We start from the raw sequence: 16,415 nt of genomic DNA, 5'->3' as shown, positions 1-16,415 counted from the left end.
TTTTCATATCTGACACTGGTCTTGTATGTGCTGTTACAAACCTTTCCTATATGTCCTTTTCTGCTGACATGAAGGTGGTACTGCTGTGTGGTGATGGGCAGACTCTTACTGCTTTCTGTAGAAAGCAGTGGTAACTAGACCCTTCTGAGGCTGTTTTCTCTTGCTAAACCTGTGCTGGTCCATTGCCAGATAGCTGAAGTAGCAGGATGCCTGATTAGTCTGGGAGTGGCAGCCTTTGCAATTCAGTCTGCATCTCTTAGTTGTATGCACAGAACTAATCCTTATCACTCAATATGACATACACATCCAGTTAGAAGAAAAAAAGTGAAAAGAAATATGAATAACTAGCACTTGCTTCTAAATATGTTACTAGAGGTTGAAAAAGCTACAGTATCCCAAAGAAAACAGTGCTGTATCTAAGAAAATAAGCAGTTCTGATGTACGAGAAATCAGAGCAGAACAAATAATAAAAAAGAAGACATATTTATGAGTGATATTAGAGATATATTTATGAGTGATGTCAGTGAACAGCATAAAAGCCAGCAAATAAAGAAAATTAATGAAAAAATATTATGGAATGGAAGAGTAATCATCTGGGTTAAAGTATTTTCTGAGTAGATCCAAACAAAACCAATACTAACAATAATAAAAGCAGTATGACCTTAATAGAATTGCAATGTCTGCCATAGAGAAGGCAGAGGCATTCCATAAGTGCTTCAGTTCTTTATTATGGACTGGGGAGAAAAATAAATTATGTCTTCCTGTTGGATGATGCTGATATTCTCCAGTGGCACTAAGCATAGCTAGCAGGTGCAAGGCATCACATGATTTTAACTTAGCAGTTCCAATAATTGTGCAACCAAACCCTTGTCAAGATTAATGCTGAGATTAATGTAAAGAACCTATGGTTGCTTTTCAAGAAGCCTTGGAATTTCCAGAGGACTGCAGAGAAGATAACACTGTGCCATTATTTTAAAACAGAAAATGGATAAAAGCCCAGACCTGAATAATGCATGTCTGGCAGTCAGAGAACAGTATTAAGACAAATAATGGAGCAGTATACATACACAGATTAAAAATATTAATATATTTTATTTTAATTAATTTCAGTCAATTAAATTGAGAGAAATATATCTTGGCAAAGGTACTGAATATTTTGAATGGAGACCCAAGTTTGGTTCGAGAACTGAGAAACTTCTGGTAGAGGTTTGATTTGGTACTGTGTGAGGTTTTCACTAATATACCACAGAAAAACAGGTCAATGCAGCACACACATTACACTGATGCAAAATTGTTTATCTCCAAATATAATTGTAAATATGAGTGTATTTGTATCTTGTTTGGTTAACTCTGTATTCCAAGAGGTCCCAGGGGGACAATTTTTGCTCTATGTAATTGAGCATTTTTACCAATAACTGAGCAAGAGGACATCACATTTTGTCTGGAAAAAATTTGTGATGACACAGGATAACAGGAGTGAAAAATTAAGAAAAGATGGATCAGGAACAAAGAGTACTCAGGGACACTGTAAGTAAGAACAGGAAAAAAAAAAAAGAGACAGTTCTGTACAGCCAAATAGAGGGTATATCATTTAGGAATAGAAAAGTAAGCCATAAAAACAAGAGAGGAATTTCCTGTGAAATAGAGATTATGAAGAGGACATGTTATTTAGACCACATGGAAAAAAAAATTAGCTAATACTGTCCTTAGGTATATCCAGACAGAAATGGAAGGTTACAGGGTTGCCACACTTGGCAGAGAAGCAATTGCTACTGGAATAGAGCGTCCAGTTCTAGTGCTCAGAACTCATGATGGATGTGAATAATTTGGAGAAGGGTCAACAGAAAGCCATGGGAATATTAAGGACCTGGAAAATCTCCAGCAGTGCAATCTACTCAGTTTATCAGCGTGATGACTTAAGGATAACTGGTCATGGTACACAAAACAGGACAAATAGCAAAGAGCTGCTCAGTCCAGCAATCAGAGGTCTGACAAGCTCTGTCAAAAAGGTGAAGTTAAAACTTCAACACAAAATAGGGCACTTTTTTTCCTTAGCAATCCATTAAATTAATGGCTATATTCACTCACTGAAAAAGTGTGGTATCACTGGCAGTTTTTAAATCTAGATTGGGCATGTCTCAAAAGGCAAGTTTACTTATTCTGAAGCAAAAATAACCCTGTGAGACTCTGTGGACTCTGTCACTGATGGGATCAGACTGGGCATTAGAGCCCTGCTGTTCTTTATCTGTGGCTGTATGGACATGTGCTCTGAGAGAGCTGTTTATCTGTATGTCATGACACGCGGATGATGCTACCTGAGATCTGATAAGCAGCACAGCAGTGCTATTCTGGTGATGAGCTCTGGCTAATTAACCTTGTCAGCACAAGGGCCAGTCAATCATCTGTGATAATGTGACTCTACTGCTTCCCTTCGTGGAGCTGGCTCTACACAGTCCAGGGTTGTGCAGCTCTTTGATGTATGTATAGTTCAATATAGACCCTAAGCAAGGTTTTAATGTACTAAAAAAAATGGTCACAATAAAGTGTTTGTCTCTTTAATGAAGGTAGAGTCATTACTGTAACTTGTATTGTGGTATTTTAAACTCTTTTATGTCTCTAGATATAGCTGAGACATGACGGGGTGTCTGGTTCTCTCTGCATATTAGCCACATTATGACACATTATTCCTGGTTTTCTTTGCTGTTTTTTGGCTCTGATGTTCCTACTTGCATCATTTAATGAGAAACATAGAACAGAGGATTTATTGTGGCATTATTCATACTGAGAAGAGGAAATAGATGATGAGGAAATGAATAACTCTTCTGTGAAAAACTGTGAAATGACAAAAATCAAATTAAGACCTTTTCACAGTTGTTTGCAACTGTTTATCATATCAGTCAGTAGGTGAGTCATTGCACCAGAATCTCTCTTACTCTTTATTTACTCCAGATAAACATTTGCAACATGCAAGTAATTATTTGTATTACTGGATCTCATCCTTGGAATTTTCCAGAGATGTTCTCTGATTCCATGATACCTGTGTGGGCTAGAGGTGTATATTATATACTTTGCTTTAACAAGGGTTTCCTACATTTTAGAAACCTTTCTAAAATGGTTTCCCTAAGCAATGCTCATACACAAATATATGATGAAAGCTCAAAATTAAAATTACAGCCTTCTCACTAAATGTAAGCACAGAAACACTTTAATAACTTGAAAAATAAATAGGAATTACACAAAAAATAGGTGAGAAGGCTGAGGATGGGTGTAAAAGTAGTGAACACATAGGTAGGTTAAATCATGGTAGATCAAGGAAATAATCTGCATTTAAATTTTAGATGTCTCCTGAATTATTCCTCCTAAAGTAAATGCTTCTGTCTCCTGTCTACAGTAGTTTGTAAATAAGCCCTTAAATGTTTTCACTTGCTGGGATTTGGTTTGGTCCTTAGGACATTTCAGTGGTTTCAAAGTAGATTAGTTTTGCAAGAAACAAAATCTATCTCCTTTTTTAAGTGCCCATTATCTGATGGGGATATTGATGTGTGAACCTATGGAATCCATGTCATGGCCAGTGCATATCTGACAGACATGTAACACTACAAGGCTGCTGAGAAAACCCGCATCATCCCAGACTAGGTTTTGTGCTATTTTAAGGATCACGTGCCATGATTGTGCTTTTTAAAACCTGAGGACTATGAGTACAGAATATAATCTACAGAGCACCAAGCTGCACCAGAAAGCATTCCCTCTGCTTCTGTCTTTTTTGTTCAAGAAGGTATTTCAGATATAGTTTCACGAGCTGAGTGAGCTGCTCACGTGGCAGACCTGAAAATAGATTTTTGAGTTCCCTTCCCACAGCTCCTCTGAATACTGTTCAGTTCAGCACTGAGAATCCTGTCCCCTTGCACACAAGCATTTCTTCAGACCCAGAACCTCTAGCTGAGATCTCTAGCTGTGCTCAAAGTAGTAGCCACAACAGGGACAACAATTTCACTTCTGCTTCGGAAAAACAGATATCCCAGAAAATAGCTCTTTAAAATGCTGTCACTATATTACAAAGGCTCCATATTGCTAGAGTTTTGTACCTCCCTGATGTTTCTTGTAGGTATCTCCTCTAGGCACTAACCCTTCCTTGTCCTCACAGCCAACTGACTCCAGTTCCCACAACCAACCACCACACTGTTTTATAACAGATGTGGGCTGTTAACATCAGGCCTGCTCCTAATCCTTAGTAATTAGCTCAGCTGCAACTCTTTAGGGGGTAAGATTACATTCTATGTTCTGTCCCCCTACATTAAAAGAGGTGTCTTGCTGGGATAGTCACAGTGGCTGTAGGATTGTTTCCAGTCTTTCCTTACTGTGTCTATCAATCCATGTTGTCTAAACTCAGAGTGGGAAGGTAGCTTCAGCAGAAGGCACCACAGAATCTCTTGGATACAGAATGAACAGGAACAGAAAGAAGGGTCTGCTAAAGAGATCTGTGTATTCAATGGTGGTTCAAGCCATGATGTGTTTGATTTACATGAGACAGAAATAAGTACTAGCTTAGAGGCTGGACTTCAACTTTCCTTGACCTTGTCTCATGTAATATCCTTGTGAACACCCTGAACAAGATTTATCTAAAAGGTAATCACTCTAAGGTTGTTCTGAACTCATAATGTTCTGAAAACATTCTCAAGTAGGAGCTATCTCTGTCAAGCAAGTGGATCATTTCAAGCAAGACTTTGCACGGATTATTTGTGCATGTGATTCTCTTCAGCACTTTTGCAGGTTTGGGCTGTTTATACACAGTGTACACTTAAGAAATTGAGTATGAAATAGACTCTGGAAGCAATCTGGGAGATGGTACTAGAATTCAAAACTGACTTGATGAATCAGAGAACACTTAAGGCAGTTTGCCTTAGTGGTCCCTGATTCACCAAGTCAGTTTTCCAAAATCTCATTTTGGAATATGCTGAAAGGAGAATCATATGTATGATAAGTATTTTGTGAGATAACTTCTATTTTAATATCTTTTAAATATTGTGCAGTAGTTTGTCAGTGTCTATCCTGTGCCTGTTACAGCAAAATGTAACCGTTTTAAGTACTTACCCTATTGTTGCAGCTGCAAATCTATAATCCTGTCTTACATAGAAGTCTGGTGGCGTCTTTTAAATGTGGTGTATATTTTCAGGAGTAATGTAAAAATATATTGATAGAAATGAGGTGAAGGAGCTGGCAATCCTTGTCAAGAAAGGAGCCTTGAAGAGAAAATTCCTAATCAAAGCAGACAGTATGTTCTCTCCTCCTGTTTAATTGCTATTAAGGAATGCATCTGCTTCTCTTCATTAACTGTACTTGACGTCTGTATATATGTGAAATGTGTTTCACAACTTCCTTCCTGCTTTTCAAGAAGTGCAACAAAATCAAAGGTTTCTGGACAACAGAATTCCTACTTCAACGTCACTTGAAATGCATACAATTGTTTATGGGACAAAATGGAGGAGAGTATATACACTATCACCAGTGTCACCTTACAAATAACATATGCCTTTGCTTCTCATCCTCCAAAAGATGGAGTAGGTCCATCTTATTTAATCAAGTTATAGAAAAAATCTATTCAGAAAAAGAAATTCTTCAGAGATCAGGGCTTTTCATTGTATTTCCTATACAATGAAATAATAATGCAGTGAGAGGCACCATCATAACTTAACCGCTGTCGAAGAATATTAAAGTGTAGACAAACCCCAGATTGTCCACAAAAAGAAGATATGCAGACTTCGAATATTTAAACTAAAAAGTAAACATACTTGCCTAGTATTAGCACTACACCTGATATGCACTTGTCCACACTGAACTGAACGAAACTAAACTAAAGAAAGTTCAACACATCTTTGTCTTCCAAATGTCCATTGATTTCAACTATCCAGCTCTCTCAACAATGAAGTCAGTTTTGGTGTGTTATAAGAGAATCTTTCCAAACATTCACTGAAGACTGCAGGTATTTATACACATCAGCTATATCCTCCTGAGCCCTCTTTCCTCCAGGGCATGGAGTCCCATTTCTCTCACCCTCTTATCTGTCAAATCCTCCAAAAGTGCATTTAAGTAATTGGATACGTTAAAGCAAATATTGCCAGTTCTTTGTGATTGTTTCCAACAAATGCAATCAAATATATTGGAGAGGCCCTGGAGAGGGACTATTTACAAGGGCACATAGTGATAGAAGCAGAGGGTACAGCTTTAAACCGAAACTACATGTTTAGGATGGATATTAGCAAGAAATTCCTTTTCAGTGAGGCTGGTGAGGCACTGGAACATTTTGCTGAGAGAAATTGTGGATGTTCCATCCCTCAAAGAGTTCTAGGCCAAGCTGGATGGGGCTTTGAGCTACCAGGTCTAGTAGTTTCTGTTCCTTCCTAGTACTCTGTCCTTCCACCCAAATCAGTCTATGAAATTTCTGAGTATAAGCAAGCAACTTTTTTTTTTTTTAAATACAGGCAATAAATGATGATAAACTTGTTATACCTGTACAGTCTGATGGTTCAAACACTTAGTCTTGCCTTTTTAATTTGTTTACCCTCACTTGGGATCCACCTGCTCGACAGCAGACTGACACCAGCTCAGTCTAGCTAAGATCTGAGCTGAACAGAAGTTGTTCTGGTTTGCTCTGGAAGTACTGCAACTTCTTCAAATCTGAGATTGGAGAACACTGATCTCTGCAGCTCATGGCTTTCTGCACTCAGCCTTGTAGACAAGCTTAATGCCTTTTCAAATATTTGAGCACTATTTAAGGAATTCCAGATCATAATAAATCTCTCCAACTATTCAAATAGATGATACAAAAAGTTTTAAAAGCCTTTTTAAGATATGTTTATAAAACTTAACAAAGTCAGTAAAAAAAGAGGTGATTTTGATCCACTTAACCTTGAGTTGACATATGCTTAAAGAAACCCTTAGATATTGATTTTACATTTAAATTTCACTTTTCTTCTGAAACACTCCCTAATACTCTACAAACTGTCAACAGATTTGGGAGGCTCCCACTTTCTAGCATGGAAATGTGGTCACTTCCAGCACACGACAGAGCAGATGCCTCCATGCAGAGTGTGAAACTGAGGAGTGGGGCAGGATGCTCTGCTAACCCAGGCTGCAATTGGCAGGAAGCGAAAGGAACAGAGGAAACCGACTGTAATTATTTAATTTGGCATTCGGCCAAGACACCGTAGCTGGCATTCCTGCTCTGTTGTAAGAGTGCCATGAAATGTCATTCTACTGCAGGTTTTGCAACTCATTGGGAAGTCTGGAGTAAGGATGGTCAAACCTTGAAGAGCTGGAAAATTTGGTTACTTCTAGCTGGAAGCTGTAAGCTCTTTAGTTCAGGCAAAAGCACAGTAGAAGTCTCAGCAAATCACACATGCTTTATATTTCTGGTATTTTTACCCCCAGCTATACCTTCTCTAGTTTTTTCAGCCTCTTTTGTATTGTAACTTATGTAATTTATGTGTATTTGTGTAGGTATTTGCACACACACAGAAGTAAAAATGCATGTATGCATGGATATGTTAATAGAGTAATTTAAAGGCATTTGACTTGCACATTATTACAATATTCAATTTATTCTTTTTTCAGTCAACTAAAAATCATTTGTTGAATTCTTTCATAAACTGAGTGCATATGTAAACAAATATTAAATGGCCTCACCTATTTGTGACATATTGTTCTTCCTCTGAAGACATTTGTAAGTCATATATTTAAACTTCAGTATGCACACTGTCATAAAGATCAAATGCTTCCAAGATACTAAATAATGAGTTGAAAATATCAAGAAGCTTGCACTAGTCTATGTCTATTTGTTCTTTAACATAAAATTTGGGCAAACAAACTTAACAAGAGAATTTTAGTAGTTAGATTGACAGGAAGTATCATTATAACCTATGTGGAGGAGCTCAATGCAGAGCATTAATGTCATGGGTCATTTCACAATCTGTTTCCATCTCCTATAAAAACATTAAGTTCTGAATTTTTTTGAAAAATATATTTTTTGTTGTCATTTAATCACTAAAAAAGTTACAAAATTAGATACTATAAATTATATAAATTATAAATTATTAAAAAGACAAAATTATAAAAATATTCCTAACCAATTCTTTCTTGAATTCATGAATACCACTTAATAAATGTTTATACATATTTTCATTACATATCATAGTTTAGCCATTCACTGTGAGTATTGCATGATTTGTCAACATTTCAAACTTTTATAAATATAAACTGATATCCACATCAGAAAACAATAAAAATATTTCCATCAGTGCTCAGCAATCTTTATTATTCATGCTAATGAATATGAAGATTAAAAATGCAACAGACAAGTCCAGTGGTTAGGCAGACATTCATAGTTTGCATGGGTGACACACATAGCTTACATTACTCGTATTATGGCATGTACAAATGTAAATTGTCTCCAAACATATTAAAACTCCCTTAAAATTCAAAAATATGAGATTAAAGTGAAAAAACACATTACAAATGGTGTCTTTGTAGTTTTTTAGACAGTGGGTCATATTTTGTTCAGTGATATGGTTTTTTCAAAAATTTTTTATTTCATTGAAAATTTTTCAGATAAAACTAATTAAAAGCTTTCTGTATGCCACACAATTTATACTACATAATATGAAATCTGTTTTATTTGCATATGCACAGGTATAAATATATAAATACATATGTATTCGTATCTATGTAATCATATAAAATACACATCAAAGATGTATGCACCTGGTTACTGCATGTGTTGATTATTTGACTACAGCAGATATGAACCTTTCATGCTGTATCTATGCTAGTTCCTCAAGATCAGTGGGGCCACATTTGTAGGATGTGCTACCTGCTGTATGTGCTTTCCAGGAAGAAGCTTCCTGCATCTTTGGCAAGATCCACTCTGGTCCTGTGAACACTTGTTAGCAATTATGATACTTATTACAGTTTAAATAAGAAAAAAAATTCCAGTTTGCTTGAATTGCTTTGCCATTTCACTCACAGCTCCAGCTAAAACTTACCAAATCCACCAGTTTTGGTTTTGCTAACTTGACATGTTTCTCTCCTGCTGCATGTGTTGAACTCATTTATGTGGGAAAAATGTGAGCTTTCTGGGGATTTGTCATTATTCTTTTCCCTGATATCTTCAAATGAGAGCCATTTCCTGACTCCCTTGGTTTCACCATTGATGTGTTTCTTCAGGGCAATCTGGTGTATGAGTTACTCACACAAACTTTGGGAAATGAAGATAATGAAAAGGCAAAAGGGCAACAAATGCTTGCCCTCATCCCACTCACCCAAGAGCAAAAATAATATAAGCAACTTCTGGAGGACGTGATTTCTGAAGAAGGTCTAGTTACCCTAATTCCTCGTCAGTGTGTCCTTTCAGGTTTTACTGGGTTTTAGGATTTGACTCCCACTTTTTTCCAAAGCACTCGTCTAGCTCGGCTACACAAGATGCAAAGTTTTATAGCAACACTGAAGGTGAAGATATCTACTAATGGGTATCATATAGATATTGATGTGTCTGGCTACTTCCCACATTGTACTTTAAAATTCCTTCCAGAGACTACCTCCCACAATCAGGACATCTTTGGATTGTCACAATGATTTCATGAAGGTTTAGGATACTGAACACTAAGGTAAAAAGTAATTTCTGAAGGTTTTACTTTTCATTATGGTAGATTTTCCTTACAGATAGTAAGAAAAGGGGAGAGGTGTGTGGTGCCTTTTCACTGCCTGCACAGCTAAATGACAGCACATAGGAGGGCTGACAAGTCCAAAGAGATGTCATGGTTTTATTAAATGACAGCATTTTAAAGTCTTTTTTGTCTGTCTTGGTCTTCTGAAGTGTTCAGCAACTTGGCTTAGAAACTTGAACCCAAGAGCACATCATGTACCTGGAGAACTCTGTTGCCTTCCTGAGCAGAGTACAAGAACGTGGTGGTCAGAGCAGCAGGCTACAGGACAGTGCCATAAAATGTGAATCACTCTGTGGACCAGACCCAGCCACAGGTTACCAGCTGGGCCATCCTGCCCCACCCACACCAGAGTGCCAAATCTGCCCTGCTCAAGAGTGGTCAGAGTAAGGCAGTGTTGGAAGAATGTAAGACACCTGTACGTGCACATTGCCGGGAAAGTTCTAGCATGTCTAGAAAACTGACAACAAGCTGCAGTTATGGCCTACAGCCTGTAGAAGGCTGTAGGATCTTAAAAAAAAAGTGCAAAAAGTGCTTCCTCATAATGAGTGGTTGGTGAAGACCTTGGACCACAGCACAAGGTAAAGGGAAAAGCAATGAAGAGGCCAAGAGAGATACTAAGCAGAACATTTGCTTACAAGGGATCTCATCTCCACAGGTGCTTCTGTTCCAGGCACAAGAAACTTGAAACTATATGCTAAAGGTCCTGGGACCATAAAAAAAGACAAATCTTCATGGATGCAACAGGCCACCAAGTAAACAGAAGGAAACTTAACTATTTGCAACAAAACAGCAGTAGCGTCAAACATATTTTGGGATGTACAGTTACCACGAGCAAATAAAGTTATATATTTGACCAGTTACAGCATATTCAGTCTGATACAGTTTCCCACTTTTTCAAGAAAGGTAAATTAAGATATACACAAAGCATACAAAGGGATGATGGTTTTCATGTGGCATATTCCAGCACTGAGTGTGTAAACTTCTAAATTAACGAACTAAAAGCTTCTTGCCTTTTATTTGTGTTGTCTCAAACACGAGAGAATTTGTGACTATATAAGGGTGTGTAGAGAACAGATTGCGACTGACATTCTGAGCAAAAACAAGCAGAGCAAAGATAGGCACGATTGTTCCAATAAACATCAGACAATTTTGCACTCAGCAAAAAAATTGTTCAGACATATGCAAGTCTGAACTCTCTCCAATTTTCAAACAGCTATATAAAACCATCCCAGCCAAAAGCTTTGATATTTAGATTAGGATTGCTTACTTCTTTTTACATCACTGTCACTGTTTAGCAATTAAATGGGACCCCCTAGGAGAAAAAAGGTCAGACACCTTTTTGTAAAGAATCAAAATTACAAATATTTTATTGGTAATTTAGAATGTTTACACTGTTTGATCTACAGAAGTTGCTATTTTAAGTGATCATGGAAAATGAAATATATAATTATTTTACACAGCTATACAGAACAATTTTTTAAAATCCTTTAAACATTATTTCAGTACATACAACATTCTCTTGCCAAGCCAGCTGTGTCTTGATTAAGAGTTGTTTGGGACACTGAAATGTCACAGCTCACAGCAGATGCTCCACAACCACCAACTTTTGCGTTTGATTCTCTGAGGTGCAGTACCAGTGTTTCAGTTCGGTTTAGGCAGAATTCTGAACAGCTGGGAATTAAAATCTAACTGCTATCTGAAGGCCAAAACACAGAGTTGTGATGTAGTCTCTTGTTTTTTCTGCCTTGAGCCATTCTGTGTGAACTCTTCAGACCACTGGGACAGATGACTCTCACTCTGTGGCACGGCTCTGGGCAAGCACATCCAACTCCTGTGTCTTTGCAATTGTTCTGCTACCTGTGAGCCCACCTGAGGCTTAGAGAGCACTGGCCTGGATGTCTTACCCCACGAGCTGATTTCACCCTCTTTTTCTATATTTTCTAATCAATTCCTTAAAAAAAAGTATGTAGCTCTTTCTCTTTTTTTGTTCAAAGTGGCAAGTGTCAGATAGGTTTTTCAAAGAGCTATGTTGGGCCCTAATTCTGCTCAAACTGAATTGAATGGTTAAATGTTTACTGATTTCAGTGAACGAAGGAAAAAACCTGTACTGAGGATTTCAGAAAACACCTGGGTGGAGTATTAGGAGATTTAATCTTAAAACTGTATAAGAATAGGAGTTTTGAAAATGTTTATTACAGGAAATGAAAGCTTCAATAAAAATACTGCTGTGAATAATACTGAAAAAATGATAAAGAGTGTACTAATATTTATATATGAATCTAAAAAAGGGGCAGTATATATGGTCTTTATTTGCAAAACCTAAATATCTGACTTAGCAGGACTTAACAAAGAATTAGTCCAGGAAAAGATGAAAAGTATGTTACAAGTTGCCAATACAACAGCTATATTTTAAATAAAAATAACAATAATATACATGTACAATACTGTAATGATATAACTTGATGAAAATAACACTGACCAGTATCAAATCTAAGATTTCACTTATTATCCATCCTTAAGAGATGAAACGCATTTCACAGAAATAGATGCAGGTATGGTGATGTGAAGTGATATCCATGGCTTACTGTGAGAAAGTTACCACGAAAATTAAGGTAAAAATGTAAAGAAGGAAACCTAAAATAGATTTATATGTATAAAAGTTCAGCGTTATAGCAGCTGAGTGGATGTGCTGCAGCAAGATGGAAACAGCAACCCTATGGTACACACCACACACACTTGCACACACTCTCACACAAACACACACGTGCCCATGCCCAAATGCATGTGCAGGGGTCCTCCTCAGCTTGATTATACAAGCATTCACTTACCAGCTTTTGCTGGGGGCAACACCAGGAATGGGGCTCACCACCTCGTTTTTAGCTGTCTGCAAGGTAGCTGTAGCTACCTAAAGTCAGAAACCCATCTAAGGTAACATCAGCTGAACATTTTAATGGAAGCTGTTTTCATCCTGAGCACCTTTAAGGCACTTTAGTAAAAAATATGAAGTTAATCAAGACTGGAAAAAAATATAAAAATCCTTACATTTGAGATCTGGAAATTTAAAATAAAAAAATTCCTGAGTTTTGATAAATAATTTTATTATAATAAAATACCAAGCCTATTGAAAACATGTCTTTTATAAAAGCATGTTATATGACAATTTTTCTTGATAAACTCATGCCTTAGTGCATGAAATATGTTAATAAGTCTTTGGGGACATCTGCAACAAATTAACAGGAAATGCAAAGTCAAAGAATGACCTGTCATGTACATCCAAAATATGCATTGCTCCTGGCAACACACATCATGTTTACTACAGGCATCTTTATCTTTTTCTGTTCTTGCAGGGTCCTGCCCATATCTTAATACTTTACAATTAATTACATTTCACTACTATTTACAGAAGCAGAAACTAATCACACATCTTCTTAGGCCCATAAATATGGAACTACAAATGTAGAATATATTTTAAAACAGTATGAAGACAAGTATGCTACATAGTACTCTTCTCTAAAAGTACAGTTCATTAATTATTTTCCTTATGAAGATTTAAATCTAAATGGAGATAGAAGTTCAAATTCTCTCTTTTTACCTTGGTTATAATTTTTTTTCCCACACACTATTTCTAAAAAAAAATTGCCCCAAGACAGTATTTGGATTGCAAAAGCAGTTTTAAATTGTCACAAAAGTATCTCCAGTAAAGAACCATCAGGCTCTGGAATGCCCACTTTTTACACAGGATACCATCCATTTGTTTCCAACAAAAAACGAAACAACAGCTGAAATAATGCTTGTTGTCTGTATGTTTGTACTAGTGTTAATTTTTTGCTTCTGGTGTGTTTTTCTCCTCTCTGCTATCAGTAGACACAAATACTCATACCCAAAGTGCTGGCAAATGCACTAAGACACACAGTGGCTACAGAAAGGAATTTATAGAGCCCTTGGGAGTTTCCTTCTGACAATAATAGGTAAAAACAATCATCAAAGTAAAATGCACTTTTGGCTTTACTGCATCCTTTAATATTTTCAGTAGCTACCTCTATAATATACCTCATAAAAATTCTACTTTTCAACATTTAGACTTCTATTACAAAGTATTTAGTGTTTTATTTAAAAAAATCACAATAGTGATGGTGGTTAATTCGCTTTATAAAAGATAATACATTGAGTTATATATAATAATGGCTTTGATCCAATTAACTTGATATTATGCTGCTTAATAATTACTGTGACTTCAGTTCCTACAAGTGTTACAGAGAATACAAACTTAATGTACAGGAAGTGGAGATCATTTGGAAGTGCTGATTCAGAAGTATTCAAGTGCTAACAATGACTTGTTCTTTCTATGCTTCTCTTCATGTTCCATAAATGATGATTTCATAAACATCCATGATTTTCAATGTGACACAGTTTTAGGGCAATTGTTTTAATGTTCTTTTTTTTGTGCAAATTCAAAACTAGACTTTTCTGGATGTTGCCATCTTGTCAAAAGTAATTGCCACTTTTACTTAAAAAGGCACCAGCATTAATGTAAAAGAATATACCTTTTATGCTTGTTTTATGAAGAGCTGTACTTGTTACTGGAGCGGAAATTATCATATCCGTGATCATTAGCTTTGAACTTTAAACAGGACTGCCTTTCCTCCAGGGACAACAGATCTTTGGATTGGCACCAGCAACACAAGCATGACTGTTAAAATAAAAGAAATAAACGTTTTACATCACTCTGTTTTTGCACACGTGGCAAAATGCACTGAAAAGCTGCCCTTTCTCAGGGGTAGAGTAGGAAATGGCAAATGTGCAAGATGCTGCTCTGGGATTAGAGCACAAAGCACAGAAATGGGGTTCAACTCTGAACTGCTCATTAACAACCTTACTGCTGGAGTACAGGAAGAGTTATACTGAGTAGTTATATACAGCAACAGGCAAACACACACATACCCCATCAAATCTGCTCTGCAATTCTAACTGCATCTGAAAATAAAATTATGACTGCTTGTTTTCCTTTCTCTGATAATCTTTCTTGGGAAAAGAAAAGCATTCTTATCTATGCTTTCTAAGCAAGATGCTGCTATTTAGCTCATTGTTCTGAGATGGAAAAAAGAGAAGTTGGAAGAAGGGTGAAAACCTACATATAATTCATACATTTACTAGATGTACTACAGTCCTTTTTCTCATGGTCCTGTCTGGCCTTTGGGTGCTGGAAGTGCCTTCCTCACACCCAATTACTTCCATGCTCAGGATGCTGGAGATCTCTTACATGGTTTCTGCTCCAGTGACTCTTTCAGGAGCCAGCAGCAGAGACAGGGAAGACAAGACCAACACTAAAACCTCTGCAACCTGTGCTGTCACAATTATGTGGGAAATACATTAGCACTACTAGAAGTAGAGCTGACTGGCTACTGACTGAAAGATGCTTCCATCTTGCTAGTAAGGGATTTAAACAGCCAGGCAATAACCCTAGCTGTGGCCAGTGGTTAAATGCTTGGCAAGAAAAGAAAAATCTAAAAAATTGCCATAAGCAATGTAAGGACTTCAATATCGTGTGTAAAGATAGTAAGGGATCACAAAAAAAGCCCAACTCTTCATATTTTCCAAGCAGACACAAAGGCTGAAGGACTGATGGGCTGCCAGCCACAAAGAATCCAGAGCCTGTGTGGAGAATTTCATGTCCAGCTCTATTCTCTCAGACCAAGCCAGGACTACATACAGGTCTGGCTCATAAAATGTTGGCACTGGAAAGGGACAAGCACAGATTTGCACCCTGTGCCTCACATGACTGATTGAGGTGCTCAGTCAGGATGAGGGGGCCCAGGGTCAGCACCCTCCCTGGCAGGATGCAGAGGATATGGCTACGTGAACCTCTGCAGCACAGACCAAGGCTGCTTTGTCAGGGCTCTGGAAGTTCTGGGTGCCAGCTTCAGTCAGGAAGTGATGTAGCACTGATTAGCATGGTCCCCAGAGGGTTCATTGTACACTCTGCTCTTTTGCTTTCTCTTTTTCATTACCTTCAAACCTCAGTTCCTTCCTACAGAGCTTCAGCAGGAGAGGGAGAGAACATTTACCATAACCCAAGTAAAATTTAAAGTAAAATTTAATGACTGTTTAAAACACTTTGTGCATGTTAAGGAATGAATTTTACTACTGACATCATCTTTTAACCAGAGGAGCAACTCCCAGCAGCCACTTACCTTAAAGCAGTTTTGGAATCTTTTGCTCACCAAATACAGAGCTATTGGATTGATGCAGGAGTTCAGTGAAGCCATGTTAATACCAATATAGTCCATCACAAGAAAAAAGCTGTGTGGAAATTAAAGTGAGACATTTCTCATTTGCTTTGAAAAGGCTTAGTAGAGGTTTACAACTATAGACATTAGACTTGGTTTCACTAATCAAGACTAGCTATTAAATGGAATAGTAATGGGGCTTCAATCAACAGGATTAACTCAAGCAGGTAACAGTTATACTCAGCAATAGAGTCTGAATGGTCTGAAGACCATTCTCGTGAAAGTAGTTTTAGGAGATCCAACCATCTTAACTTTTGGAAGATGTTCACAAGGTCTTTTTGCACAAATTGAATCCTAGCTGCTCTGTTGAAAGGGAAATCAGGCACAGAAATCCCCTTTCTATTCTCATAGGGCCACATGACAGAAGAACAGTCCCAAAAAGGATCAAGAGGAAGGTGGGGAAAAGCAA

At 37.3% G+C, this 16,415-nt stretch overlaps 1 protein-coding gene across 2 annotated transcripts in view; it reads right to left on the bottom strand.

Annotated features, from left to right (window-relative positions):
• Positions 1 to 16,415, bottom strand: part of EDNRB (endothelin receptor type B) — a 57,127-nt gene that overhangs the window by 28,148 nt on the left and 12,564 nt on the right. The window contains exons 7-8 of one of the 2 annotated variants that reach the window (XM_064713019.1): positions 15,911 to 16,019; positions 14,264 to 14,409 (exon numbers count right to left, since the gene is read on the bottom strand). In XM_064713019.1, coding sequence (XP_064569089.1) covers positions 14,278 to 14,409; positions 15,911 to 16,019 — 241 coding nt within the window. In that variant the 3' untranslated portion in view covers positions 14,264 to 14,277. Of the gene's footprint in view, positions 1 to 11,147; positions 14,410 to 15,910; positions 16,020 to 16,415 lie in introns of those variants that run through there. The other variant, XM_064713009.1, reaches the window with a different exon arrangement.

Source organism: Zonotrichia leucophrys, chromosome 1 (assembly GCF_028769735.1).
Source record: "Zonotrichia leucophrys gambelii isolate GWCS_2022_RI chromosome 1, RI_Zleu_2.0, whole genome shotgun sequence".
Classification (NCBI taxonomy): Eukaryota; Metazoa; Chordata; class Aves; order Passeriformes; family Passerellidae; genus Zonotrichia; species Zonotrichia leucophrys.
The sequence above is the reverse complement of the archived record's forward strand: the minus strand, read 5'-3'. Positions and strand labels throughout refer to the sequence as shown.